At 50.1% G+C, this 27972-nt stretch overlaps 1 protein-coding gene across 7 annotated transcripts in view; it reads right to left on the reverse strand.

Moving 5' to 3' along the window:
* Positions 1-27972, reverse strand: part of PPFIA4 (PTPRF interacting protein alpha 4) — a 51649-nt gene that overhangs the window by 6062 nt on the left and 17615 nt on the right. For 4 of the 7 annotated variants that reach the window (XR_008383170.1, XR_008383172.1, XR_008383171.1 and 1 more), the window contains exons 7-28: positions 27781-27972; positions 27336-27482; positions 26936-27070; positions 25052-25135; positions 24648-24779; positions 24404-24466; positions 23627-23718; positions 21664-21772; positions 19260-19468; positions 17276-17516; positions 16809-16844; positions 16458-16591; positions 15994-16160; positions 13606-13699; positions 13012-13093; positions 12274-12474; positions 11543-11605; positions 10893-10919; positions 8210-8385; positions 3330-3427; positions 2537-2712; positions 143-211 (exon numbers count right to left, since the gene is read on the reverse strand). Coding sequence is in view for 2 of the 7 variants with exons in the window: in XM_053606770.1 (XP_053462745.1) it covers positions 143-211; positions 2537-2712; positions 3330-3427; positions 8210-8385; positions 10893-10919; positions 11543-11605; positions 12274-12474; positions 13012-13093; positions 13606-13699; positions 15994-16160; positions 16458-16591; positions 16809-16844; positions 17276-17516; positions 19260-19468; positions 21664-21772; positions 23627-23718; positions 24404-24466; positions 24648-24779; positions 25052-25135; positions 26936-27070; positions 27336-27482; positions 27781-27972 (2727 nt within the window). In the remaining 5 variants the exon portion in view is untranslated. Of the gene's footprint in view, positions 1-142; positions 212-2536; positions 2713-3329; positions 3428-3603; positions 3705-8209; positions 8386-10892; positions 10920-11542; positions 11606-12273; positions 12475-13011; positions 13094-13605; positions 13700-15993; positions 16161-16457; positions 16592-16808; positions 16845-17275; positions 17517-19259; positions 19469-21663; positions 21773-23626; positions 23719-24403; positions 24467-24647; positions 24780-25051; positions 25136-26935; positions 27071-27335; positions 27483-27780 lie in introns of those variants that run through there. The other 3 variants (XR_008383173.1, XM_053606771.1, XR_008383174.1) reach the window with 2 other exon arrangements.

A 27972-nucleotide genomic window follows, 5' to 3' on the forward strand; every position in this document is an offset into this window, starting at 1 on the left:
ATCCCATCACCTCTGGGTCTCTGGGTCTCCTCCCTTAGTCCAGCCCACCAACTACCTGCTCAGGGAGAGCAGAACTCTTGAACTTCAACAAACCAGCAATGGACAAATCCCCAAGGCCCCCAATTCATGGCCAAATACTCACATCATCTAGCCTCCGGTCTGTGCCCAAGGCCAACAGGTTATTGAACTCCCTCTCCATCACTTGGCGTGCCTGGAGTCCATAATGCGAGAAAAGGAAAGGTGGGAAGGGCTATAGTTAATGACCTCTATGCCATCTTTCACCTGTTTCCTAGGGCCCAAAGGCAGAGATGGGAGTTTCAGTGCATTTAGCCCATTAGAGGCCTTCACACACCTTCCTGATATTACTCCTTCAAGCACACCTCAGAAATGAAACTGTAAGCCTTAGAATTCTGTCCTATGGAGCAAACCAGGAAAATGTAATTTTTTTAAAAGGAGGACCAGAAAACACACAGATGAATAGGCTTTACCTATAGAAAAAAAAAAAGGTCTATAAAGGGAAAATCACATCTGACTTCCTTTCCGAAGGGGCAAATAAGTATATGGATAACCAGAACTTAAATTTCAATTAAATAAATATATCTGGTAAAGTTCCACATCAAAAACTTAAATTAGTACCAAAAAGCTACTAAAAATAAAAAATTAGGAAAACTGCTCAGTCATGGATCTTGCTGGTCTCTGGGTTGTGTGGTACACAGAGGTTTTCTCCCAGAAGATTAGGAGTAGTGAAGAATGCCAGAAACAGGGAATTTTTCAAAACTGCCACTAGATATTTTTAACCACTTTTAATGAAGTATTCTGTATTGAGTCTGATACTACTTCTCCCAATAGCTACGTTAAATGACTAGGTCAGGAAAATAAGAAAGGTTGGGAAGCAAGAGAGAGGTGGCCCTGTTACTACTTATGGAATGATTGCTATCCTCAAAAGCTGAATGCATTTAGAGACAAAAAACCAAAAAAGGAGAAAGGCCCATTTCTAGGTGGAAAACATTAACCATAGAGTTCCAATAAGGACAGTCTTTGCCAGTATTGGGAATACAACATTTTTAGAAAGGATCTAAAAGGAAAAGCATAGTAAATTTTCAAGTATCCAAGTAACTCTGCTCCTCTAGGTAGTGAAGGGTAACAAGGATAGGTATAAACTTCAGAAGCAGCTCACAAAGCTGTGTGAGTGGGCAAGAAGACTGCAAATGAGGTGCCAGGTGGCCAAGTGGAGAGAAACTGCACTTGGGAGAATCTAGGCTCTCCTTAGAGAATGAGGGATCTGTGCGCCTTCTAGAGGGGTAAATAAGCATATAGACCATGGATAAAACATTCTGTTTTGACTGGTGGGAGAGTCACTCCTACAGGAAGGACATACTGGCCTTGTGTGCTGCCACCATCCCCCAAAGGCCAATGCATTGTACTGAATTATGGGACAACACCCTCACTCAAGCTAAAACGTGTTTGCTCCCAGAATAGCCTGTGCAGCTCTGGTGGCTGAATTTCAAAAGAGATCTGACAGTAGCAAACAGTCTGGACAAGGGCAGCTAAAATGATCAGGGCACAGAGGAGAGTCTATATGAGGAAAGGCTAAAAGAATTAAGACCACTCTCTCTGGAGAGACAAAGGCTTGGGCCCAGAGGCAATACAATCAGAGTTTATGAAATCACAAAAGGTGAGAACTGGTCAGGGATAAACATCCTTACCGAACCTAAACTATTATGGCAATGCAGTTCCTTCCCCAGGGAAAACCTAATAGGGGCATATTTAGGACAAATAAAATCAGGAAGTACTTTACACAACAGGTTAGTACTTCTAGAATCCATTACCCTCAGGAAGTTAAGAAAGGCCAAAAATATAAATAGGTTCAAGAGAATTTAGATATATTCTTAGATGACAGCTCCATAAAAATGATGAAATGTAATTTAAGAAGATGTTTAATCTTTTGAGCTGTTGACAGGGAGACAAAGCCCTGGCATGGAGAGGCTCTGGGCTGTGTTATTTGGTATATTTAGCATTTTTAAGCCTGAACGCCCAGAAGCCAATCCCTAGGATGGTAGCAAAGGAGATATGGGTGCTCTGGTCCCTATAGGCCCCAGGGCTAGTCTCTGAGAAAAGTCCCATCAGAAAAGCAGGGTGAGCGTAAGACAGGTCCAGAGCCTCCTCTAAGAAACAGGGTTGGGAGGGGATGAGGTTCCTGCACAGGGTAGGATGCACATCAGAAGGACACACTATTTTCCAGGCCCGTGCTAGGTGTGATCTGTATGGAAAGGACACGCGCTCCCAAGGGGCTTGGGTATGCATGTGGGCCACTTGGAGTTTTGAAGACATTGTGATCTCCTCTGGGACAGACCCAAAGAAGCCCCCCACAAATCTCTAAACCTCTGAGTGTGAGAAAGACAAAGAAAGAGAGCAAGTGAGGGAAAGAGGGATTAAAACGGCGGTTCTCAACCTGTGGGTCGCAACCCACGGGAACTGTATTAAAGGGCCATGGCATTAGGAAGGTTGAGAACTACTGGATTAAAAGGTCACCCACCTGGGTGTTCTGGGTGGGGATCTGGAGGACCAGGGCCAGCGTATTGTGGTCAAAGTTCTCGTCCAGGGCCAGCAAGGCACCATGCACACCACTCTCATGTAGGTTTCCTGCATAGTCTCGGAGCCCAATAGACTGGACCCAGTGAACCACCTGGTCATTGGTCCAGACCAGCACATCTGGAGAGTGAGGGAAGAAAAGGGGCAGAAAGAGACAGCAGGTTTGGTCAAGGGGACAGAAATCGAGCTACCTAGACCACAGACCACCTGCTCTCTGGCTCCCACTCCTCCTCCAGCTTTCCACATCTTCTTTCTGTCCTCCCTGGCTCCTAGAGAACCAGTCCCACCCTACTCTGTTCCTGCCAGCCTGCAGGACTTGGAGTCAAGCCAGTAAGCTCCCAGCTTTCTCCCCAGAGCCCTTGCACAGGTCAACCCACCTGCCCCAGGCTGGAATGGCCCTCTCCTATTGTAACTACCTTGAAAGTCTCTTCTAAGACCTGCCTCTGTTTCCCCCCGACCCCACCCAGACCAGCAAGTTCCAGGAGCACCCCAAGCTATAGCACTGTCCTGGGGGATTCACTGCATCTGTCCCTCTGGTGGGCCACTTTCTTGTATGTGGGGGAGGGGTATTACAGCCAAATGGCCATGCACTGTCTCTTTATCAATCCAGGAGCCCTTGAAGTTGGCCCTCCATCTTAACTCTCAGATGAAGAGCTTCTCAGAGACACAGAGGACTCCTCTCCACTCTGCCCAGGGCACCTTTTCCAAGGAGGCCCAACCGGGCCAGAGAAGCTTACCCTTGATCTCGTGCTGGCTCTCCTCCCGCCTCTTCTCCAGCTCCTTCCGGTCATAATTCAGCCTCTTCAGGCACATGATGCCATACTGAAGGCTGGTTCTGCAGACACACAGCCCCTGAGCCAGAGCCTGTCTCCTCCCCACCTGCCCCACATCCAGCTCAGCCACAGTACAGAGAACACCCAGGCCCCTCATATTCGCTTCCCCCCACTCTCCCCAGGCTTACCCATAATTCATCCTGACCCATGCCCTGCCTGTTCCCCTTTTTCTGCCTACCCCATATCCTCCCTCTCAGCGAGGGAGTGGGCCTGGAAGTTGATAGATGGAAGAAAAGTTCTTTGAATGAAATCAACATGACCCTCCCTCTTCTTCAGGCACTGGAATGACAAATACCCCTACTCACATTCCTTACATGACATTACAGGGGTGTGAGCTCACACCCCTAATCCACAAATCAAAGAAAAAGCAATAACAAGATATTCCTTTGTATGCTCATTTCACTCAGGGTTCTTACAATGCCTACAAGATGCTACATTACCTGTTCCCTCACCTGTCTGACCCCCTTGGCCACTCTCCATCTCACTCCCACTGCTGCAGCCACACTGATATCCCTGCTATTCCTCAAACACAGCAGACTGGCTAGGCCTGTGGGCCCCAGGGCCTTTGCACTGGCTATTTCCTCTCCCTGGAACACTCCTCTCCCAATTTGCTGCATAGCTCACACCTTTGTCTCCCTTAAGTCTTTGCAGAAAGGTCATCTTCTCAGTCGAATTCACTAGTCACCTTGTTCTTCAGATTTAAAACAGCAATATCACATCACCACCCCTGGTCCATACTCCCAATCCCGCTAGCATATTTCATCTATTAACATACCATATAGTCATTGTTCCTTGACTGTCCCTCCAAGTTATAATGTAAGGAATGTGAGCTCACGAAAGCAGGGAACTTTGTTTTGTTTACTGGTCTTAAACCTCTAGTACATAGTAGGGACTCTATAAATGCTTGATGAATTAAATGAAATAATTAGTGTAAACTACTAAAAATACTTAAAGCAGTACCAGGGGCATAGTAAGCACATAATAACTGAGCCAGTCTGAGAACCCCAGATTTTGTCAGTTAAAAGAGACCCAGAGAGGGGCTGGGTGCCGTGGCTCATGCCTATAATCCTAGCACTCTAGGAGGCATAGGTGGGTGGATTATCTGAGCTCATAAGTTTGAGACCATCCTCAGCCAGAGAGAGACCTTGTCTCTAAATATATCTGGGCGTTGTGGTGGGTGCCTATAGTCCCAGTTACTTGGGAGGCTGAGACAAGTGAATTGCTTGAGCCCAAGAGTTTGAGGTTGCTGTGAGCCATGACACCATGGCACTCTACCAAGGGTGACAAAGTGAGACTCTGTCTCAAAAAAATAAAAGGGACCCAGAGGAGGTATCTATCCAAGCTCCCACCGAATATAGCAGTCACTTCTGTATCATCTTCAGAATAGTCCCTGACCCCGTGCCAGAATACCTCCAGTGACAGGGAATTTGTTACCTTTCAAACAAGCTCATTCTTCCTTGGGAGAACTATAATGTTTCTTTCTTAACTTGAATACTACTTTGTCACTCAGCCTCTCTGAGTTTTCCCTTTATGGAGGAACAGAAAGTCCCTCCCATCTGTTTTTGACTCTTATCGAAGCCACTGTTTTATGACATTAAATTGTGCAAACTGCCCCTTCCTTCCTTCCCTCAGTTCTACTCAGGAAGCCCTTCTGCCAAAAACAGTGTCTCCCTTCCAGATCAGACACATTGTCTAGGAACCCTTTCCTGGCTCAAGCCACCCATGTATTGCTCAAGCTACTGGTTTAAGCCTTGGTCCACTGAGAGGGGGCATGGGCACACACAACTCATGACTGGAAGTACCTTCTGTCTAATTTCAATCTCATTTACTATAATTCTTGGTCCAGTTCCTATGAATTTCAAAGCTGTTGCATAGCATAATAAAATACAAAGCTCTTAAAATTATGTTAACCAGCTCTGCCACTTACTAGGCTGAGGGGCACTCAGCACATGAGATAGCATCATACCTCTCCTGCAGGAAAGAATAAATGCAAGGGCTTAGCTCAACACTTGGACAATCACGGGCACTTGGTAAGGGACCACAATTGCTTTGTCCTATCAAAACAGGAGCTCCAGGCTGGGTGTGGTGGCACATGCCTATAATCCTAGCATTCTGGGAGCCTGACGCAGGTGGATTGCTTGAGCTCAGTAGTTGGAAACCAGCCTGAGCAAGAGGAAGACCTCATTTCTACTAAAAGTAGAAAAACTAGCTAGGCATTGTGATAGGTGTCCATAGTCTAAGCTACTTGGGAGGCTGAGGCAAGAGGATTTCTTGAACCCAGGAGTTTGAGGTTGCTGTGAGCTATGACACCATGGCACTCCACCCAGGGTGACAGAGTGAGACTCTATCTCAAAAAAAAGTAAAAAGAAAAACCAGGAGCTCCTTAAAGAGACCTGTTCAATAGAGCACTATGTTCCCAGGAAAAGAGCTCAGAGTTGGTGTTGACAGGCAAGGGTTTGAGCCCCATTCTGTAACCCTCTGGCTTACCTGATGGAACTCAACCACTATTGGTTTTGTTTTCTCTATATGTAAGAGTTCTTAAGCATCCCTTTCTTGCCATAAAAATCATGATTTGAAAGAATTTTTAAAGACACAGAACATGCTTGTGAAACATTAAGTTTTCAGGCATATGCACAGTCAAGGTGAGATACACGAAAATGCTCCGAAACTCCGAAGTACTCAAGATTCTGACCTGAGGCAGTGCCCATAGCTCAGTGGGTAGGGCACCAGCCACATACACCGAGGCTGGTGGGTTCAAACCCGGCCCAGGCCAGCTAAAACAATGACAACTGCAACAACAACAACAAAAAATAGCCCGGTGTTGTGGTAGGTGCCTGTAGTCCCAGCTACTTGAGAGGCTAAGGCAAGAGAATGCTTAAGCCCAAGAGTTTGAAGTTGCTGTGAGCTGTGATGCCATAGCACTCTACCCAGGGTGACAGCTTGAGACTGTGTCTCAAAAAAAGAAAAAGGAAAAAAAGATTCTGAACTGAATTTAGAGCCGTAAATGCAGGCTGGGGCTGTCTCCTGGGGACTGGGCAGAGGGGTGGTGGGGAAGATTTCCATATTTCTGGGTTGGGCCAGGCTGAGAGATACCCCAGGCACACCCCAGAGAACAGCTCTCCTCTCTGAGCCCTATCAATCACTGAGCAGGGGACAGGTGCAGCTAGGCCTGGCAGCCTCCCAGGCTGAAACAAAAGATTCCCTTTCAGCCCCAGTGTACTGTGGGGGCAGGGTGCAGAGTGGAGGACACAGCCTTCTCTCACAAGTCAACCCACAGGCTAGGGTCAGGAAGGCTGAGAGTTCCAGGATAAGAGGCGCTGTGGTGTGTTGGCAGGGGGTTGAGTCCTGCCAAAGGGCTGGACTTGAGTCAGCAGACGTGGATTCCACTTGTACTCCGCCATCATCTGCAACTCACACTGGGTTACTGTTCCTTCTGATGCCTCGATTTCCTCATCCATAAAATGGGACGTTAACTAGATCCCTTCCAGACTTAACTTTCTATGGTTATAAGATGAAATGACAAAGGAGCATCAACTGAGCCCAGAGGAAACCTTGAAAAGCCACGCTTCAAGCCCCACCCCCCACCCCTTGTCTCATTATCCACTCAAGGCAAAATACCTGACTCAAAGAGCCACCTATGCGACTTGAAGCTGGATGTGTAAGAAGGACTTCCTAAAAACTGTCAGCTCCTGAAACAGTTCCCACCTATAGCACTCTGCAACGCAATTGCCTGCTGAGACCAGGCAGGCAAGGCAAGTGGGGGAGGAACGGGAGGGGCTGGCAGGCCTGGAGGCAGGCTGACCACCTAAGAGGGTACCACTATCAACTCCCGCAGGCTGTCCCCAGGCACTAATGTGTTGAAAGATCTTTCCATTTTTCAAGAGGAGCCAGAAATCCAGAATTTTGTATAAAATCTCCTACTGTTTAAATACTGGCAACTAGACTCATCATTTTAAAAATCTGTGTGGGCCAAACAGAATACATCTGTGGGCCAAATTCTGCCCACGGGCTGCCAGTTTGGGACCTTTGCTACAGACACTTTGAACAGAAGATCTTTTCAGCAAAGAGGAGAGGACTGGATGACATCCCATAAATAAGGATGTGAGTTCAAAGCCAAGTGGCTCCAATCTGGGATGCTGGCAGGACAAAGGTCCAGAAAGACCTTTCCCCTTGACTTGGAAGCAACGAGACCCCTAAATTAAACACTAGGTTCAGTTCGAGTCTTCCCAGGGTAAACACAGTAAGCTCAAAGATGAGCAATGAAATTCAAACCCAGGGGAAAAATCTCAAAACAATAAAGCTAAAGAGAAATAACTTTTTTGTGTTAGCCTGGGCACAGCAGCTCACACCTGTAATCCTAGCACTCTGGGAGGCCGAGGAGGGTGGATTGCCTGAACTCAGAAGTTTGAGACCAGCCCTAAAAATAGCCAGGCACTGTGGCGGGTGCCTGTTGCCCCAGCTACTCGGGAGGCTGAGGCAAGAGGATCACTTGAGCCCAAGAGTTTGAGGTTGCTGTGAGTTATGAGACCACAGCACTCTACCCAGGGTGAAAGTGAGATTCTGTCTCAAAAAAAAAAGAAAAACACAAATTTTCTGTGTCTTAGGGTTAGAGATAAGAGGTTAGAGACAAGGATTCAACAGAGAGATTTTCCCAACAGGGAGACCTATTCCCACCCAGAGCAGGCTATGGAAAGAGATGGAGCACTTCATATTGCTGGGGACAGACCCCAGAGTTGGAGAAGACCCATACTGGGGAGGTGGCCCTACTCTCCAGCCTCACTCACCGATGGAAGCTGTCTACCATCTTCAGATGGACCCGCAGGTCCTTCTTGGTGAGGTGATCCAGCATGCGAGCGTCCACCAGGCATTCCATGAAGTAGCTGCGGTACTGAGGGAGCCCCAGGCTGGGCAGCCATTCATTCCCAATCCACTCATGGTTCATGTCCCCATAGGCCAGAGTCTGCAGGAACAATAAGGAGGTCATAGGGGAGAAAGGCAGAACCAGCAGGTTGCAGCTGGCACATCTGGTTGGGAGAAACATGAATCCATCCTCCACCCCTGAGGGAGGAAGGGCAGTTCAATAAGACTCCAGTTTATCTTCACTAAGGGACTGGTAGTGGTGGGAGGTGGGGATTTTAAACAGAAGTTTTTAAGATCTTAAATGATAGGGTTCCACCCAAGTATCAATCATCTACACTAATGAACAGAAGCAGCTTTCTAGGCAGGAGATAATACAAATCCCGCCTGTGGACCATGGATCCATTTGCAGTGTTAGATGAGTGACTTGCCTTCCTGGTTCTCAAGGAGCCTCAGGCCCACTGAGCCCAGGAGAGACACTGTCTTACAATGGACTTGCAGTGTGACAAAGGAAGCCAGTCTTGCCCTGGGCAATGGCAAGTCCCACTCACAGTCCACAGGAAGTTAAATGTAGACTGAAGATGGAAAAAAATATAAGAGTGGCCTGTGTCTGAATAACCAGTCTCCAATTCTCTAATGTATGGTTCCCTACTCCCAGAATTCTCCAGGCCTTTGTTGCTTGCCCCTACTCCCAGAATTCTCCAGGCCTTTGTTGCTTGCCCCTACTCCTAGAATTCTCCAGGCCTTTGTTGCTTGCCCCTACTCCTAGAATTCTCCAGGCCTTTGTTGCTTGCCCCTACTCCCAGAATTCTCCAGGCCTTTGTTGCTTGCCCCTACTCCCAGAATTCTCCAGGCCTTTGTTGCTTGCCCCTACTCCTAGAATTCTCCAGGCCTTTGTTGCTTGCCCCTACTCCTAGAATTCTCCAGGCCTTTGTTGCTTCCCCCTACTCCTAGAATTCTCCAGGCCTTTGTTGCTTGCCCCTACTCCTAGAATTCTCCAGGCCTTTGTTGCTTGCCCCTACTCCTAGAATTCTCCAGGCCTTTGTTGCCTCCTGCCTGGCTCCATGAGGCCTGCCATTTGGACATGGCCTCTTGGCATAAGCAGGTGCTTCCTGACAACCCATCTTTAGTTCTCCCAAGAACCCTCCATCAACACTTTCCTAGCCCTACTTGATGTTTTTAGATAGAAAAGTCTTCGTTAATTTTTTTTTCCTTAGAAGACAAGATCTTGCTATGTTGCCCAAGCTGGTCTCAAACTCCTAGCCTCAAACAATCCTCCTGCCTTGGCCTCCCAAGTAGCTGGGATTATAAGTCTAAACCACCATGAGCTCAGCTTTTTTGCTATTTTTTAGAATGTAATCCTTGATACATACATAACCATACATAAGTATTCATTAATGTTCATTATTAAGCATAAAAATGAAATCGGCATCTGTGGACACCATCGAGGTTAAGAAACAAAGCATTATCACTGTCATGCCCACCTTCCTGCTTCTTCCTCGTCTGGTCTCCCGCTGCCCCTCTAAGAGATAACCACCATGCTGAGTTTTCTGACTATTGTTTCTTTAGTTTTAGAAAATTGTTTTTTCAGTTTTACAATCACCAATGTCTATTTCTGTAAACAATGTATTATTAATTTTGCTTGGTTTTGAGTTTGGGGATCCATGAATCTTTTAGAATTTTAAGTTTTTCATTTAACTTGTCAGTCTCAGGTCCCTCCGTCTCCTCTGCTGAGCAGGGTTTTGCTACATGAAGGTGCAGGAATTGATTCATCCAATCTCCTGTGGATGGGGTCTTCCCTGGAAGTATAAATAGTGCAGCGCCACACTTCAGTCTTCTTCATAGCTCTCCTCACTATTGTCACTTTATTTATCAAGATTGTCTTTTTTATCTCAATTGATATTATTTGTTTACTGACATTATCCCTTATTTGTTTACTGATCTACAAGGGTTTTATTTGTTCATTTCTGTGCCCAGAGAGCCTAGAAAGACCTAATACCTATATTGCTCAATATATATTTGAACATTAAATGAATGAATGTAAGTTCTTTACTCAGTTCACCAGGGGTAATCTCTAAGAGGGACAAGGAGAGGAAGAAGTCTCACACTAATACAAGTCTCATTATTTTAGGGAAAAAGGGTCAAACTCAGGAGAATGGCCAGGAATGCAGCAGGCACAGCCCTCCAGAGCTCCTCACTTGCCATCCTGAGAAACCAGAACACGTAGCTAAAGGAACTGGGGTTGGCCGGGTGTGGTGGCTCACACCTGTAATCCTAGCATTCTGAGAGGCAGAGGAGGGTGGACTGTGTGAGCTTAGGAGTTCATGACCAGCCTAAGCAAGAGTAAGACCCCATCTCAATTAAAAATAGAAAAATTAGTCAGGTGTTGTGGCGGGTGCCTGTAGTCCCAGCTACTCGGGAAGCTGAGGCAAGAGAAGCTGGGGGTTGTGTGTTTCAGCAGGAGGAGAGAACCTGAGTGTAGGCCTCTTAAAGTGCAGAGGCACTTAAACACAACTGGACTGAGACAGTCCTGCCAGGGAGAGAAGCTATAAGAAGAACATTGTCCTAAACTTCTGCAAGTTGGTTTTAGACCAGGGAAGGGAGGCTTACCTGAGCCCAGCTGCCCTCCTCACTGTCCTAGCAGGAACAAGTGCAGCGTGTCAGGGGAAAAAGGCAAAATCAAGAAACCCGGTTGCCTCTACTCCAAGCCCCAGCAGTGAGAGGGAAAAGATGTCCCAGTATCTGAGTGGGTGACTAGGGAGAGCTCGTTGGGATGGTTAAGAGAAAATAGAAGGCTGGTATGTGCACCCATAGTGTTTGCAGTGAGAGGGGGACAAATGTGTGTGTGGCAAAAACACACTTCCATGCCATGCTTGAATGGGAGCCAGGAAAGATGCCAGGTTGACCCAACCTTCCCTGTTCCTCCACCAAGGAGCAAGCCCAAGTGTAGGGACTCTAGCAGCTCAGGCTCAGAGCCAGAACAAAGCCCTCCCCAACCCACCTCTCCTCCCCTGCAGCACACCAGTGGCCTAGGGTAAGCTGTGACCCTCTGGAATAGATCCCCACACATAAAATGCTCAGTCTCATCCCTCTCCCCACAACCTCCACCCTGAGAACAGAACCTCATCACGCATCAGGGATACCAATCTTATGTTAGATCTACTGCAACCCCCTCGGGTTTCCTACAACCTTCTCCTCATCCTCCAGCAGTCATCAGTCCTAACCCTGGCCCAGGGCTAAGAGCCAAAGGCCATACTCACTGTTTTCGTAGATGTTGCCATGGTTTCCATCTCTTCATGGGTTACCCAGACGTTTCCAGAAGACTGCAAGCAGAAGGAAAATCTAGCTGATCCCAGGATCCCTATTAGGCCAGGAGCCCCAAGGACAGCTTCCTCCCCCTGAGCTCTGCACACTTTCTAGCTCTGAGTAACTTGAAAGCAGAAGACATATCTCTTTTATGATCATATCTACCCTACTTAGCACACAGAAAGTGCTCAGTAAATGTTTTCTGGGCAAATATGAATGACTGATGCTGATCTGGAATGTGGGCTGACTCCGGTCACAGAGATGGATCATAATGAAAGATTTTACCCTGGGGGTCAATGGAGCAGTCTGCACTCATGTGTTTAGATTAGAGGACCAGGACGGAATTCAAAAATGCCCTATTTTCTCTGCTTCCCCTAACCTGGCAATAATACGAAACCCCAGAAGGTCCATCTGGAAACTGCCCAGAGATTTGCAATTGTTAGCAGGGTAGGGATGGGGAAATGGAGCCCATGGGTGGTATGGGAAAGCAGGTAACCAAGCCTGCTGGGATCCTCCTCCTAGAATCAATGTCACACCCTCCCGAAGCCCAGGGAGATCCCTTCATGAGGACAAGAGGGAAGGGGCAGGGCTCAATGTTACCAACTTCCCAAAGTCCTATGGGAGACTTTGCAAACACTATCCCAAGGTCCCTGAAAATGTCCTGGGTGAGGGAGAGGCCACTCACAGTCCGGGAGGTGGGTGGGGCAGAGGGACTAGTCAGTGACACCATCTCCTGGATGGCCAGTCGGAGCTTGAGCCGGTGCAGGGCATTGCTGATGCCAATTTCCCGCTGGATCTCTGTGTCCGACAGGGCAGACATGATGGCTCCACTCTTAACGTTGGCCCGACAGGCTGCCACATACCAGGCAGGCATCCCCACCCAGAGCTGCAAACATAAGGCACAGGAATATAACTCAGCCCCTTTCCCCCAAGACCTGGGCCCCACTGTCAAGAGCTCAGCAATATCAAGGGGCAAGGGCCAGCCCTCATCCATGAACTCTGTATAGCAAATAGTGTGTAGGATTGCAGAGATGAGTGTCATCAGATCCCAGTCTTTCTCATTTTATAGGTTTAAAATCTGAGGCCTGGGATGGTGAAAGGATTTTCCCAGCAATGCATGGGCGATTAGCTCCTGCAGGTAGCCTATTAGAAGAGTCAAACTGCCTGTGAAAGCATCAGTGGTTAGTTAGTTCCCCTTATCCAAACTGAGCTACTCATGAAGCATCAATGGGTAGCATCAGTTCTGTCCTCTGAGTAACCGTTTTGTGTGTTTTTTGGGAGAGGGGCTAAATGCAAGATCTGGCACACAGCATTTGGCAGGGGAGAAACATGCTGAGAAAGTTCTAGGAACACCACTTTTTTCTCCAAGAGTCCCCATTGCACTCTACTCCCTACTGAGTGGACTCCCCTTGCTCAAGCTTACCTCTAGCCAGGACACCACAGTAGGGCCATCCCACTGGGCAAAGGGTGTTCCTTTTCTGCGGGCATCTTCAAGCAGCTGGTGTCTTGTAGGAAAAGGAAAAATAGTCTTTAATTAGCCCTTCCTTCTCTCTGAACCATGCTTGCTGCTGGGAACCATTGGACTGTGCCAAGAGTTGGATTCCCACTCCCTGCTCCCCATCCTTGGACTTCCCCTGCTCTGTGTCTAAAGCAATGTGACACCAAGAAAAGGAGCAGGAACAGCTCTCCATCCCCAGAAGGCAAGGGGCTCTTACTTCCTTTGCACAAGACCTAACACGCTGACTTGGCTGTTTCGATCTGCCCCGCCAGAGACCTACAGTTCCCAGGTCACTCTCCCACAGCCCCCTTGCCTCCTTCTCTCCAGAGGCATCCTAAGAACTTCCCCCCAGCCCTGCTCTGCCCACATGGGCCAGGCCAACTCAGTTCAGGAAAGGCCTTCCTAGGCTCTGCCTCCCTGAGCTCAGTGCCATGGTAGCCCCAGAAAAGGAAAGTGGACGTGGGGCTGAGCACCGCCCCCACACACCCACACCCGGAAGAGCCTGGCTTATGATCCTACTTCTTCTTCAGCCGCCGGTCCTTTTCTGCCTGAGTCCCCAGCTTGGCAGGCACCATGGGCTCCTGCAGACTGAGCTCGGAGTCTGTTAGCATAACTGGAAGGGAAGAGATGAGTGTGTCAGCCAGGCCCTCCCCTTCTCCTCCCTTGGCCTGGGCCAGGGGTGTGTAGAAGCAGCAGCAGGGGGCTCCTTAACACAGGACAACCCAGCAGGGCCTAATGGGACCACTCATTATTCCTGGAGCCTCTGCTCAGGGTCCTTACACCCAGGCAGTTCCACAGTGGCATCAAGTAGGGCATCTCCAGCCCAGAGAGTCCCCTTAGGAGCCCCAGCCTTGGAGGTGTTTTCCAGCCAGATGAACCAAAGTTATCCCACCCCAGACTCTTAGACAGAAGCTGTTCTTCCTCCAAGCCAAAGTACAAAGAAAACTCGGAGAGCCAGACACAAGGGGCTACAAGGCTAAGACTCTCTAAGGACCATCCTGACTTGGGTCCAGGCACATGGCCTCTTTCTCTGGGTACAGTCATTTGTACAAAGCTGTAAAGGGGAACATGCATAGCTCTGTCTTCTACTAAGGTCTCCAAAAATTGATGCTGGAACCCTACAGAATTCATGGCAAGGGGCAGAGGCTTCGAGTTTATTTAAGTCCTGGTCACTGCCCCCAATGCACAGAGGGCAGCAGGTGTGGGTAACCCAGAAAACGATCTGAGATGCTGTCTTAGGTTTAGATGCCATGTGGTGTGGGGGACATAGGAAATCACAAGGCTTCCCATGTCTGCACAACTCCCCAGGTCCCCTCACACCTGTGGACTGGGGAGGAGGGTCTCTACCTCATTCTAGGACCCCTTCCCCCACTCCTTCCTCTTTTCTTTCTCTTCATCCTCCTCCTCACTCAACTACCTATGTTCTGATTCACATTTTCCTGAGGCACAGAAAAGTATAATTATGCACTTGGGGTTCAAAGGTCTTTCTTCTAGTTTACCTTCTTTTTTTCTTTTTTTTTTTTTTTGAGACGGAGCCTCAAGCTGTTGCCCTGGGAACAGTGCCGTGACATCACAGCTCACAGCAACCTCCAACTCCTGGGCTTAAGCGATTCTCTTGCCTCAGCCTCCCGAGTAGCTGGGACTACAGGTGCCCACCACAACACCTGGCTATTTTTTGGTTGTAGTTGTCATTGTTATTTGGCAGACCCAGGCTGGATTCAAACTTGCCAGCTTTGGCGTATGTGGCCGGCGCCTTAGCCGCCTGAGCCACAGGTGCTGAGCCAAAGGTCTTTCTTCTAGTTGATCAAATTCTTCCCTTGCATGAAATTCATCAGTGCTCCCACTGCCTCAGGGGAACTTGTGAACCTCTTCCACAGATGCTGCAAGGCCCCCATGAGCGGCCCTATCTCCCCCGCCTCCCACCCTTTCATCTCCATTTGAACACACAGAAGTGCATACAAAACTCTGACACTCACAAATCTCTCCCTTTCCCAGATGCCCCCTCCCCTCACACACAGACCTCTCCTTGGCTAATTCCTTTTAGGCCTTCTAGCTTCAGTTCAGGTGCTGCTCACAGAAGAAGCCATTCTTGCTGCCCCCACCCCTCCTTGGCCAAGTTCTGAGTTCCAGAAGCACCTTGGGCATATTGCTAACATGAGATTGATCTGGAATCATCTATTTTTCCCTTTTCATTAGACACTGAGCTCCTCGAAGGACTGAACTATCACTCCAACACTTGTTACTAACCCACACAGTAGTCACTCAACAATAAATGTTTGCGGAACAAATGACTAAATAGATGACAGAAAGAAAATGGGGGGAAGGGAAGGAAGAAAGGAAAGAAGAAATAGAAGAGAGGGGGACAAAGAAAGCTACCATTGATTGTGTAGTATGCCAGGCCATATACTAGAATTTTATAGTAGCATAGAGGTGATAATTAATGCTGCCCTTGCCCAAGCACTTTCTTGAATGTAATGTCTATGAACATGGAATAAGGTGTTATAATATGGTTATAATATAATATAATATGGAACTATTCTTCTAAAGAAAGAACCAAGAATCTTTTGAAAGATCCTGGGCATACTACACCAGAAAACCTCCAAATTGGAAGAAACTTCAGAGGTCCAATCTTCCACTCAGTGCAGGAAACCCTTCCACATGACAAATGAATAGCCATCCAGCCACTGCCTGACACTTCTAGCGGCAGGAGCCACCTCACGAGGCAGTTCATCCCCCGATCAAATAGCTCTAGCAGAAAACTACTTCTCCAGACCTGAGATCTGTTTGCCCGTGGCTTCTGCTCACTGGTCCCTGCGAGGCGAGCAGGAAAGGCCAGATCCAAGTATACACTCTTGTTTCTGACACCCCTATGCCCACCCAGACCTCTGATTGGAAGGAGACAGAGACCATGGCCCGTGGCTCCATCCCGACTCAGCTGGATCAGCCGGCCCTTCTCCTTCTTCCCAAACAGGCGGCCAATGGATGACTTGATGCCCTTGCGCTTGGCACCCTTGTGCAAGGAGTCCTGGCTGCTGTTGCTGCTGCTGGGGTTGCTGCCCTGATCCTCCAAGGCACTACAGGATGACAGCCAGGAGGGGGTGAGATAAGAAGAAATATACTTAAGTTATAGCAGGAGAGATGGAAGTCAGACTTAGGAAGAATTTATATTAAGCGTCATTACGGGGTTGAGGGCAAGGGACTCAGAGCAGGTGACTAAGGGAGACATGGGAACATCCTTCCCTGATGGTATTTCAAACAGAAGTGAGACATTCAGGTGCTTGGGACAAGCGAGATCAGTCCCTGCTGAGGCAGAAAGACAGATGAGGTGACCTCAGGATAGACAGCCTAAAGGCGCGGCCTGCCTCACTTACCTCTTCCCTTCTTCCTGACTCAGGGCTGGGTGGCCAAGCTTCTCTAGCCGCAGCGTCCTGGGTGAGGAAGGAGGAGAAGTCTCACATTTTATGGTGGCTTTATCCTCTCGGTTCTCTTCCCGAGACACTGGCGACTGAACAGACAGTGGAGCCGTCAGGGGATAGAGGGAGCGAGCTGGGGCCTGCCTACCCAGCCCCGAAGAGGCAAAGGAGCATGGAGAAGTGTGGTGGGAAGGCCCTGGGTGCCTCTGAGTTCAGACACAAACTCAAGGGCCCTGGGGGTAGTAGCCAAAAGGGAAGGACCTGGGAGCAACCAACCCATTAGTACCGGGGCCATCAGCCAGCACTCACCAGCAGCTTTCTCCTATGCTTTCTTAAGTCACTGGGCTGGAAGAGAGAGTGAAGGGTGAGTGTGAGCTCACACTCACCCTCTGGATGCCCTAAAGCCAACCCCAAGGGGAGCCCCATGGTCTTAGGATGAGAAGATGGGATTCAGAGCTTCACACAGGCCTGGAGAGATCACATCAGAAAAAAATCCTGGCCTGGAAAAATAAGCCAGTGTTCCCTCTGGAGGGGAGGAAAAGGTGTGGGCAGTGGACGAGTTTCTTAAGCATTCTGGGCCTATCCAAAGAAGACGGCAAGGAAGATATTGCACAGGCCCTTTCCAAACCCAGGACAGGCTGGTGGCCTGACATGTCCGGGTCAACACACATCATGGGAAGAAGACGCAGCCCCAGCTGAGAGAAGGGGAGCCTGCCATCCCTTATAACCTCCCCAAGCACAGAGCCCAGCAAGGGTACTCAGCAGCCGCCTCTCACCAGGGTCATGACCCCCATCCGGTCCAGGTCCTGGGCAGCGCTGCGTGAGGTAAGCTTAGGTGTAGAGCGGCCGCTGAGTTGGGGGGACGCACTGGCCAGGGACAGGGCGGTCAGAGAGGTGGGGATGGAACCGCGCTTGCGCAGCTGTGTCAAGTTTAGGGCCTCCATGCTGCTGCTAGTCACACGTGTCTCGATCTCCTCCGCGCGGAGCTCTGTGGACTCTTTCTCTTCCTGAATCATCCTAGACAGTGGACAAAACCAGACCTTGCCATTAGCCCCAGCAAGGACCAGCAGGAGGCAGAGCTTGGTGATGCCTGCACTCCCCACCCCCGACCACACACAGAAGGCAGTGCCCATTGTTACGGCGTTGTGGCTATGGACAAGATCCGGCAGGGATGCTAGATTTGTCCCACCGGGCGGGGCCTAGAAACACGTCTCTCTTGTTCGCTGGCCTGCTTCCCTAGTGTAACAAAAGCAGTTGGCAATTCAGTCAGTGAACCACAAACTGTCCTGGAAGTCAGAATTCTTGTCCTACCAGAACTACAAGGGTGACCTTGAGTCAGGCATTTTGCTCTCTGTGCCTCTGTTCCCCACATATTCCACATCTGGAGTTGTCTAGGTCAGTAGTTCCCAAACAAGAACTTTTATCCAATACTGATCCCAATGGGGTTTTTTTTCGCTGTTCCACAAACAAATGAGAAAAACAATGATGATGGTGAGAGTGTCCAGGAGGCACTCAGCGAGGAACAAGCGTGCATACACACTCACACATACAGGTGCTGATGTAAGGTGCCGACTGTCTTCCACAAAGAAGGTTATCTTTATTCTTTATTCTGAGAGTATGTCCTTCCTGCCTTACGGATGTTAAAATGTTCTTTCTTTTGCATAATGATTGTGAAAGTAAAGGTAGCTATCTTTAATGTCTTACTTTGCAAAATAAAAAGTGGGTGGTCCTAGCCTGAACAACAGCAAGACCCCATCTCTACTAAGAATAGAAAAACTAGCTGGGTGTTGTAGCAGGCGCCAGTTGTCCCAGCTCCTCAGGAGGCTGAGGCAGGATGATTGCTCAAGCCCAGGAGTTTGAGGTTGCTGTGAGCTATGACAGCACAGCACTCTTGTCTGAGAAACAGAGACTGTCTCAAAAAAAGAAAAATTGGTGGTTCTATGTAGGTACCCTTCTCTCTCTTTCTCTCTCTCTCCCACTCTCTCTCCCTCCATGTGTGTATGTGTGTATGTGCTCAACCATGTGTGTGTGCCTTCCATGTAACTAGTCAGTGAAATCCAAAAGTTTGGGAACCATTAAACTAGATGACCCCTCTAACTTGTAAAGGTTTGATACACTCAGACTCAGATTTCCCCTTGCTGTTTGTCATTAACATTAACAGACTCATCAAAAAGGCAGGATAAAGCAAAAGTTTTCCCAACTATTCCTGCCACTGTTTCTGTTTGATGCCTCATTACAGACAGGGGGCACAGCACAGTGGACCCAATGTAGACTTCAGTTTCAACCCTGGTTCTACCACTTACTATATGTCTCTCTACAAGTCACCTAACCTCTCTTAGTTTCTGTTCCCTTGTCTGTAAAACGAGGATCATGCTGCCTACCTCTGGGATAGTGCTAAGACTGGCAGTAGCATTTATTAAGCTCTCACTCTGAGCTGGCCTCAGCAAGTGGGAGCCAGACTCTTAGAGGTTATGATCAGCTGCAGAAGCTGCAGGAACACAGCTTCCGTCCTCCCAGTCCAGCCACCTCACCAGCCCTGAGAGGGAAGATGAAGCCTAAGAAGTCAATTGGAGGCCCTCTCCTCTTGGTCTAGCACTGGACCAAAGCCTGATGCCCCACCAACGGTTCCTAGAGTATGACACTCTAAGGTGGAGCTATAAGAGATGAGCCAACTTGTGCAGGACTTTTCCTGCAGTACCCAAACACAACCCCCCCACACACACTTTAAGGCACTTCTCAGGCCCTCCACCCCACTCTAACCTGATTTCTTCATTGATAGCATCCAGCTGCTCCTGCAACATCATGGCCAAGGTCTGGGCATCTGAGTGACCGCCAGGGGAGACAACATCCACAGAGCCCACCAGACCCCCGGGCTCATCTTCATCCACGTCAGAGATCTCAGGGTCACTGTCAAAGGCAGGGGCAGCCGAGGAGGCAAGTACCCCAGGCAGTGGAGATGGCTCCCAGTCCTTAACAAACAAGGAGGTAAAGGAGTAGTAGTAATAAGATGCCCAGATCATTGCAAAACAGGACTCTCCCCACCTCTACTGGGCAGCACTGGCATCTCCTGAGAGCTTGTTAGAAACACAGAATCTCAGGCCATCCTACCAGACTTACTGATTCAAAACCTGCACTTTAACAAGATCCCTGGGTGAACTGTTCGCACATTAAAGTCTAAGAAATACTGCTCTAACTTCTTTAAAAACTAGCTAGCAGAGTGGTTAAGAACAGATTCCAAAGACAGACTACCTTTGCTTAAATCTTGGCACAACAAAACACTGGCTGTGCAAATGTGGGAAAGTTGTTTTAACTTCTCTGTTGCCTCAGTTTCTTCATTTGTAAATTGAGGGCAACAATACGTGTAGCACCTCATAGATAGTTGTGAGAATAAAATGAGGAAATGTATGTCAAGCCCTTAGCATAGTACCTGACACAAAGCTAGCGCTATATAAAGGCCACCAGTTTCTACTCATACAAACCCAAAAAGCATGACTAGATCCAGGGAATAAGAACAGGCCAAGCAGGCCTGACTGTGTCTCCCAGAGTTTCAGCACATTGCAGGATACAATGCAGGTCCCTGCAGGTCAACCCTGAGAGGCAGTAGCTTCTCAGAAATCGTCCTACAAACCTCTTCTATGGACAAAGGCCCAGAAGATGAAAGGGCAGAGAACTGGGCCAGGAGAGCCAGGAGAGCAGGGAAAAAAGGAAGGGGTCCCAGGACAAAGAGGTACTCTAACACCCATCCTCTGTGACCCAGGCCCCCTAACTCCCTCTAGGGCTCTTTTAGCTTCTGTAGCCTTTAGTCTGAGCTCCAAGGCAACTGCTGTTTTTTTATAGCCAGAAAAAGCAAAAGAGTGAGCGGAGAGAAAAAGTGGTGCCTTCAGACTGTGACTCTACCATCAGACTAGATGTTTCCTTTTTTTTTCTTTTTTCTTTTTTGAGACATAGTCTCACTTTGATGCCCTTGGTAGAGTGCTGTGGCATTATAGCTCACAGCAACCTCAAACTCTTGGGCTCAAGTGATTCTCTTGCCTCAGCCTCCCAAGTAGCTGGGACTACAGGTCCCCACAACAACCCTGGCTATTTTTAGAGATGGGGGCCTCACTCTTGATCAGGCTGGTGTTGAACTTCTGAGCTCAAGCAATCCACCCACCTCAGCCTCTCAGAGTGCTAGGATTACAGATGTGAGCCACCTCATCCAGCTAGATGAGGGGTTTCTTTTTTTTTTTTTTTGAGACAGAGTCTCACTATGTCACCCTAGGTAAAGTGCTGTAGCATCACAGCTCATAGCAACCTCAAACCCCTGGGCTTGAGCAATTCTCTTGCCTCAGCCTCCCAGGTAGCTGGGACTACAGGCTCCTGCCACAATGCCTGGCTATTTTTTGTTGCAGTTGTCATTGTTGCCTTAGCAGGCCACAGCTTGGTTCCAACCCACCAGTCTCGGTATATGTGGCCAGCACCCTACCCACTGAGCTATGGGTGCCACCCTGACTAGAGGTTTCTTAAGGGCAGAAATGAATCTTCCCCTGGGACTAGGAGTTCTCTCTTTCTCCATCTATATCTTCTATTGCCCCAGAGTATTTAGAGGACCTGGGCTCAAGACAGAACATGATTAACAATTATGGGACCAGGCAGGAACCAGACTTCCCCAAAAGATGGAAGTCAGTCCTCTTCTGCTCCCTTTTTTCCCTCATTCCCCCCAATCTTGGAGGCAGACTCAGAAAGAATTTACAGCTGCTTCTCAGAGATCTCCAGGTGCCACCCCAAGGGCCAGTTAACCTGTCATCCTCCCTCACCTCTCCCATGAGCCAGCTTTTGTTCCAGAAAGCTTGCCAACTCTATCTTACCCCTGCAGACCCTCCCTGACCACCAGAAACACACGCCTGCACGCCCAGGCACACGCACACACACTTCAGTGGGGCCTCAGGGGCTGGTCGGCCACCCGCCAGCCCCCACCTCTTGCCCAGCAGGCAGCCGAGGCAACAGGGGGGGCACAGCTGTTGCAGCTGACAATGGCCCCAACCCCAAGGCTGCAGCTGTCATTGACATGGGGAAGATTTGCCCTGCACACCAGCCGTCTATGTAACTGGAGCCAGGACGCGGCCGAACTGACCCCAAACTCCCGGAGAAGAACCCTCCACACTCACTCCTTCACCCCCCTCACCTTGGCAGACTCTTCCCTCAGTGCTGAGTAGCGGCGATGCAGACCTAGGGGTGCATGGGTGGTTGTGCTCAGGGAGAACCGCACATCTGCTGCACTGCCCATGTGTGACCTTGAGAGAGGGAGAGAAAGGACAGGCCCTGAGGACTGAGCCCCCACCCACACCCTCTGGACCCAAAGAGTCAAGAGAACTTCAATTCAGAGAATAGAAGTCTTAGCAGGACATAGAGCTGTCACAAGTGTCTGAGGGACTGCCATGTAAGCAAGAGATCAGACTTAGTCTCTGGTGCTCCAGGGGTCAGAATGAGCCAGGGGAGAAAGTTCTAAGGAACAGCTTTCCGTATAGCATAAGAAGAATCTTCTAGTGTCAAGAGTTGGCTTATGATGCGACTGATGGTTTTCAACAAGTTGAGCTCCCCATCAATGAGGTAGAGGCTCTCGGGCCACCCAAAAAGAATGGTGCAGGAGCGCTCCAGGCACTGGGAGAGGTTGGAAGGGATGATGCCTAAAGCTCTTTTTCATTCTGAGGGTCTTTGTTTATTGGTATCCTCTCTAGCACCTTTCCTCAGACTGCCCATAATCTGGACAGTTCCTGGCTGAAATTCAAGTGTGTATTCCACTCCTAAGAGTTTGGGGTTCCCCAAAACAACCCTCTGGAGCATCTAGAAGCCTATCCTATTGACACTTCCCGTGCTTTCCCAGCTTGGAACCTTTGAGGGAGCCCAGGACAAAGGAACAGACTACATGAGAGAGCTGGACAGACAGGGCAGTTCCTGCCTAACCCCCTCCCCTGTCTCCCCTGTAACTCAGCCCCAAATCCCACAATGGGGTCTAGTGATTCTACAGTCAAAGCCAAGAATTTCCAACCATTAAGGAAAGCAAGTAGTGGCAAATGGCTTGGTGTGCTCTGCCTAGGCCATGTCTTACTAAGTGAGGAGTGTCCCTTATGGTTAGTAGGAAGGGAGAAGTAGGAAGAATCCCAACTACTATAGCTGTCTCCATTCTCTGCTTCTCCTCACACCTGTACAATAATTCCAGATGAATGTTGAGTTAGGGGATAAGCATTCAAGTCTCTATCACCTAGACACCTGCAGGCTTCTCTTCTTCAAGCTCAGTGTCCCTTTCCCTAATTCCAGCACTACCTCTCCACACATACATATGCAGATTTCCTCTAACCTTTCTTCTCTGTGGTAGCTGATCCCCATCTCCCTGACACAGTAAGAGCATAACCAAAGGGAACCACAGGGGTTCTGATCTAAGAGACTTTGGTTTGGAGAGAAAACAGCTAGAAGCCATGAGCCCTGAGTGGCATCATCTACTTCAGCCGCCTTGATCTTCACCCTAACTCTCTGGACTGAGAACTGAGAACAAGCTTGAGGTCTGAGTTCAATGCCAATCACTTCACAAAATGAGAAAAATCCAGAGACATGGACTTAATTCAAGCCATCTCTTAAAATATTTTCAGAAAAAGGGATGCCACAACCATATGGTTAACATAGCACCTCAGCTTCTGGTAAGGAAGTTTCAGATGCCTCATTTCAATCTCTTCTGCTGCCATTCTGCCAGCTGCTGCACTAAGGTGGCCCTTGACTCTCAAGGGAACTAGAGTGAGTAGCACTCTACCCGTGGGACTTGTGGGACATGGGAAAGTAAGGACTCAACAGACCTCTCTCAAGGGCATGCTCTCTGTCAGGGAAGCAGGAAGCATGGGCTGTGTCCCATGGCAGTGGGGAAGGAGCATTAACTGATTACTTGCCTCTCAGCATCCCTCAGAGGACAGGTGAGCCCTTCCAGACTTCCCAGCTGAGCTGGGTACTTGGACCAAGTCCTCCGAGCCTCAGTGTCCCACCCTGAATAGGAGGAGGACCCTGAGGTCCTGGGCGATCTTTTGGTGGGGGGAAGTCTCCTTCCTCAGGGTCCATCCAGGACCCCATCCCAGCACGCCCAGCCTCCCACGCTCCAGTACCTGGAGTGGACGCCATCCACAAACGGCCCCCCTCGACCCTTCAGCTGGTCCACCTCTTGGCGCAGCTTCTCAATCTCTTCGGACAGGCGGCCCTGTGCCAGGCAGACCCGGGGTGGGGGTGAGGGCCAGGGAGGGGCAGACAGGAAAGGACGGGAGTCAGAGAGGGACAAAGAGGACAGCAGATTTGGGGAGAAGCAGGAGAAGGCACTGCAAAGTCCAAAGCCGGGGCCACGGGCCAGGCCCACAGATGACACCAAAAGAGAAGAGGTCCAACTGGAAAGTGAGCAGAAGGGTGGGCAGGGGGGCAGGGCCAGGAGGGGGTCTGTCTGGGGAAGGACTCTGCTGGAATGGGCCTGAGGCCCCATTGCCACCACACAAACGCAGGGCAAATCAGGCTGGGCAGCACAGGGCCCCACGTGTCCTCCCAGACCTCACAGACGTCACTGAGGCAGGGCTAGTGGCTGATCCTCCCAGACTGACTGGACTCTTGCCACACCAAGGTTTGAGGCCCCCACTAAATCCTGGGGTTGAGCTCTTTGCTGGGCCCTGTCTCTCTGCTTCCCACCCCATCCCCTACGCTATGGCCTTGGTTTCTTCTTTACCTGTGGGCAGTAATATATCTACCACAATGGCTATAGTGAAGAATAAAGAAATAATGTATGCACTCGGACCAACATAGCAGCTAACGCCGGCGCTGGGTATCAGAGCAGCTCTGTGGGAAAGCTATGTGTCCTCTCCCCGGCACTCCTGCCCTCCCAGGCCGGGAGGGGTGGGTACCTTGTGGTGATGCTGCTCCTCGATCTGCCTCTGGGAGCTCTCCAACTCCTGGATCAGCGTGTTCTGGGGGAGAGCAGCTGTGAGCCAGGCCCCCACCCCTGCCCATCAGGTCCCAGCCTTCCCCTCCCAGCACAGACCTGACCAGGGGGGCCGGCCCACCCCTCCTGCCCTCCCGGGGACCCTCGCTGGCACTGAGGCCCCGCCCCGACTAACCTCTCCCAGCCCGACCCCGCCCTCCAGGCACCTTCTCCTCGAGGGCGGCCATGCGCTCCTTGAGGTGGAGCTGCAGGCGCTCGTTGGACTCGCTAAGCAGCCGGTCCACGGTGTCTGACAGCCGCTTGTTGTGGTCCTCGTTCATCTTCTCCCGTTGGCGCACCTGCACAGCTAGCCCGCCTCGCACCAGGCCACCCCAGGGCCGTGTGGCGGCCCTTTCTGGGAGCAACCCACTCCCACTGGGCTGCACCCTCTCCCCTGTCCTCCTCTTGTCCTCTGGGAGCCCCTCTCCAGCTCTCCCAACCTCCTCCTCCCTGGCTCTGCCTGTGACTCTGTCCCTGGCCAGGCCCTGCCTCCGTGCCCTTCCACAGACCATCCTGGGAGCCTACCCTGGGGGCAGGGAGGGGGCCTGAGGGCCCAGCCCGGTGCCCTCACCCTTGCCAGCTCCTGGTTCTTCTCCTCCAGCTGCCCCTCCAGCTGGCGCAGGTGTTCCTCAATGTTGCCATGCCGTTCTTCAGCCTAGAGGCAGGGATGGGTCGGTGCAGCCTGTAGATCTCTCTGCTCCTCCTGCCCAGGCCCCACATCCCATGCACCGTGGTGCCAGGGTGGCCTTGGGGATCAGGGCCTCAGGCACAAGAGAAGCCAGCCTTCGCTTATCATCTTGGAGCAGAACCGCCATCCCCCCACCTTTCTTCTCAGACAGCCTGATCCCTGCCAGGTCTCCCCCACCTCCTCCTGCTCAGGCTTAGCCTTAAAACATCCTGGGGCTGGCAGCTCAAGAGATTTTATAAATCTACCTCATGCTTCTAGGAGAAAACTCTACCCAAAAGCATGAGCTACCATAAACCTGTTCCAGAGAGAGGGAACTGCACTGAAGAACAGGGACTCGTGCCAGACTGCCTGGGTTCAAATCCTGGCTCCCTCTCTTACCAGCTGTGTGACCTTGGGGTTACTGAACCTCTATGCCTTAGTTTCCTTAACTATAAAATGTGGATAGTAACAGCACCTATGCCCACTGGTTCACTATAAGGACCAAATAAAATAATCCACTGTAACACTTAAACATGTAGAACACAATAAGTGCTCAACCTCTGCGGTTAAACCTAGCCCAGGGGGCGGGGTCTCCCTCTCCATTCATGCACCTCCAAAAATGGAGACCCTAGTCTCTCTGCTGACAAGATATTCTAGAATAATACACATCTTACGGACAGAAAAGCCTTCCTTAAAATCCTCTTGTTATGACTCATTTGAACATATTATTCACTTCAGCCCATCCCTTCTTGTCAGTTATCAGGAGACACCAAAGCTCAGTATCCCAAATCCTCTAGAACATCCTCTGCTGAAATGTAAACCCAGCCCTTCATTCCTAGAGGCTGGAAAGACCTCAGAGACCACCACTTTCAATTCTACCATTGTAGAGGGTAGGACAGTGAGGCCCAGTTAGGGAAGGGGTGACTTTTCCCAAGTCAGAGCCAGTTAGTACCTCACTGAGGTACAGCCAGGCTGCAGGTTCCATTCCGAGCACTAGGCCGGCCTCTATCCTTCAGGGACTCCAGGCCTGGTGCTTACTAAACACTGGCTTCTTTCTATTCTTGGGTTGGAGGTAGCTACAATGAGATTACATTAGGCCTCCTGAAAGTCTCTGACCAGCTGAAAATGCTCCAGAAGTATTTTGATTAACCCACTGCATGTCCAAGTTCATTCATTTACCAGAACCTGTTATGTTTTTAGCCAGCACACTTCCTAGGAATTATTACTCCATAAAGGCAACTAGCCACTAGGTAAAATTATATCCCTTTTATTGATTCCCAAAGCTGCAGCCTTCAGGCCATCAGGGGTGGTCCCTATATCTAGAATGCTTCAGTTGGGTAAAGAAAGACCTGCTCAGCTAAACTCCCATTCTTATCTCCACTGTGGATGTATAGACTCTGAACGTGACCTCCTCTCAGCTTTTGTCTTTCCAGAGATCAAAGTCCTAATCTTTCCACTCCAGGCCCAAACAAAAGAAAGTATTGATCGCAATGGTGTAAATGGCAATAATAACACTTGCATCTGCAGAGTCTCTTCTTCTTCTTAAAGTACTATCACACCCCTTCTTATGGGACTGCCACATCCCTGTAGTGTTATGAGGGCAGGGATTACTACTCCTAGCTGACAGGCACATGGCAGGCAGTGTGTTTCCTGAAGTCGCCCAGTGGGAAGCACTCTTCTGGCTCCCAGTTCAAGGTGCCTTCCACCCTCTCCATTCCCTGCCAGGCTCCCAAAGAACTTGTAACAGGAGACAAAGGCAGACAGATCCCAGGCCCCTGGCCCACTTGCCTTGGTGAGGGCTGCAATTCTCTGGGCCAGCTCAGCCTCCACCTCTGGTAGCGTCTCTGCCCTGCGCATCGTCTGCTGCAGCTTCTGCTCTGCCACCTCCAACAGCTCCTGCAGGTGTCGGGCCTTCTCCTCACACTAGCAATGTGGGGGCGGTGAAGTGATTCAAGTGGGAGTGTGGCGCTCCACCCCCACCTCAGCCTCAGCAGAGAGCAGATGACAGGTCAGAAGCAGCAAGGGACAATCTTGGTTCATGGCTACACAAAATGCCTGATTTCCCCTTTCCAAAGGTGACCTGCCAGACCCCAGGGGCTCCCAGGCCACCAGGGAAGGTGCAGGCACAATCACAAGGACCTCTGGGGTTAAGTGTAATACCCACCCCTGGCCCATCTGGAGGAGTTACCTGGCGGTGTAGGGACTCCTTGTTGGCCAGCTCATTCTCCAGTTTGTCATTGAGGTCATGGATGGATGTGGCCTCGCGCTGAGCAGCCAGGTAGCGCTTCTCCAATGTGGTGATTCGCTCCTCCATGTCCTCCTTCTGGGCCAGAGCCTACGTGGGAGAAGAGGAAAGAGGGAAGGTCACCAGCCTTTCCCTGCTCCTATCCTGTCTGCACCTCCCCACCAAGACCTGGCTGGCTGTAACTCAGAAAGGGACATGATCCATGCTCCCCTGTCAATGTCTGGCCTTGTCCCTCTCCTCCCATGACTCCTCCCATACCAGACCCTGACAAGCATCCAATCTTACCCTCTCCAGACTTTAACTGGCCCTCCCTGAAGACCCTCCCGAGTGCCAAACATCTGCACGCAGCAGGATGAGGCCACAGAGAACAGGCCCATCCTTTGCGCACCTCCCGGAGGTCCCGCTGATGCTTGCTGCTCAGCTCCTCCGACTTGATGAGGTCCCGGCGGGCTGTGCCCAGGTCCTCCTCAAGTTCAGTCACAGATGCTGTCAGGGTGACCAGTCGTTCCCGGGCCTGGCTCAACTCAAAGTTCTGCTTCTCCAGGAGCTCCTGTAGTTCCTCCAACCGGCCTGCCTCATC

This window comes from Nycticebus coucang, chromosome 10 (genome assembly GCF_027406575.1).
Source record: "Nycticebus coucang isolate mNycCou1 chromosome 10, mNycCou1.pri, whole genome shotgun sequence".
Lineage (NCBI taxonomy): Eukaryota > Metazoa > Chordata > Mammalia > Primates > Lorisidae > Nycticebus > Nycticebus coucang.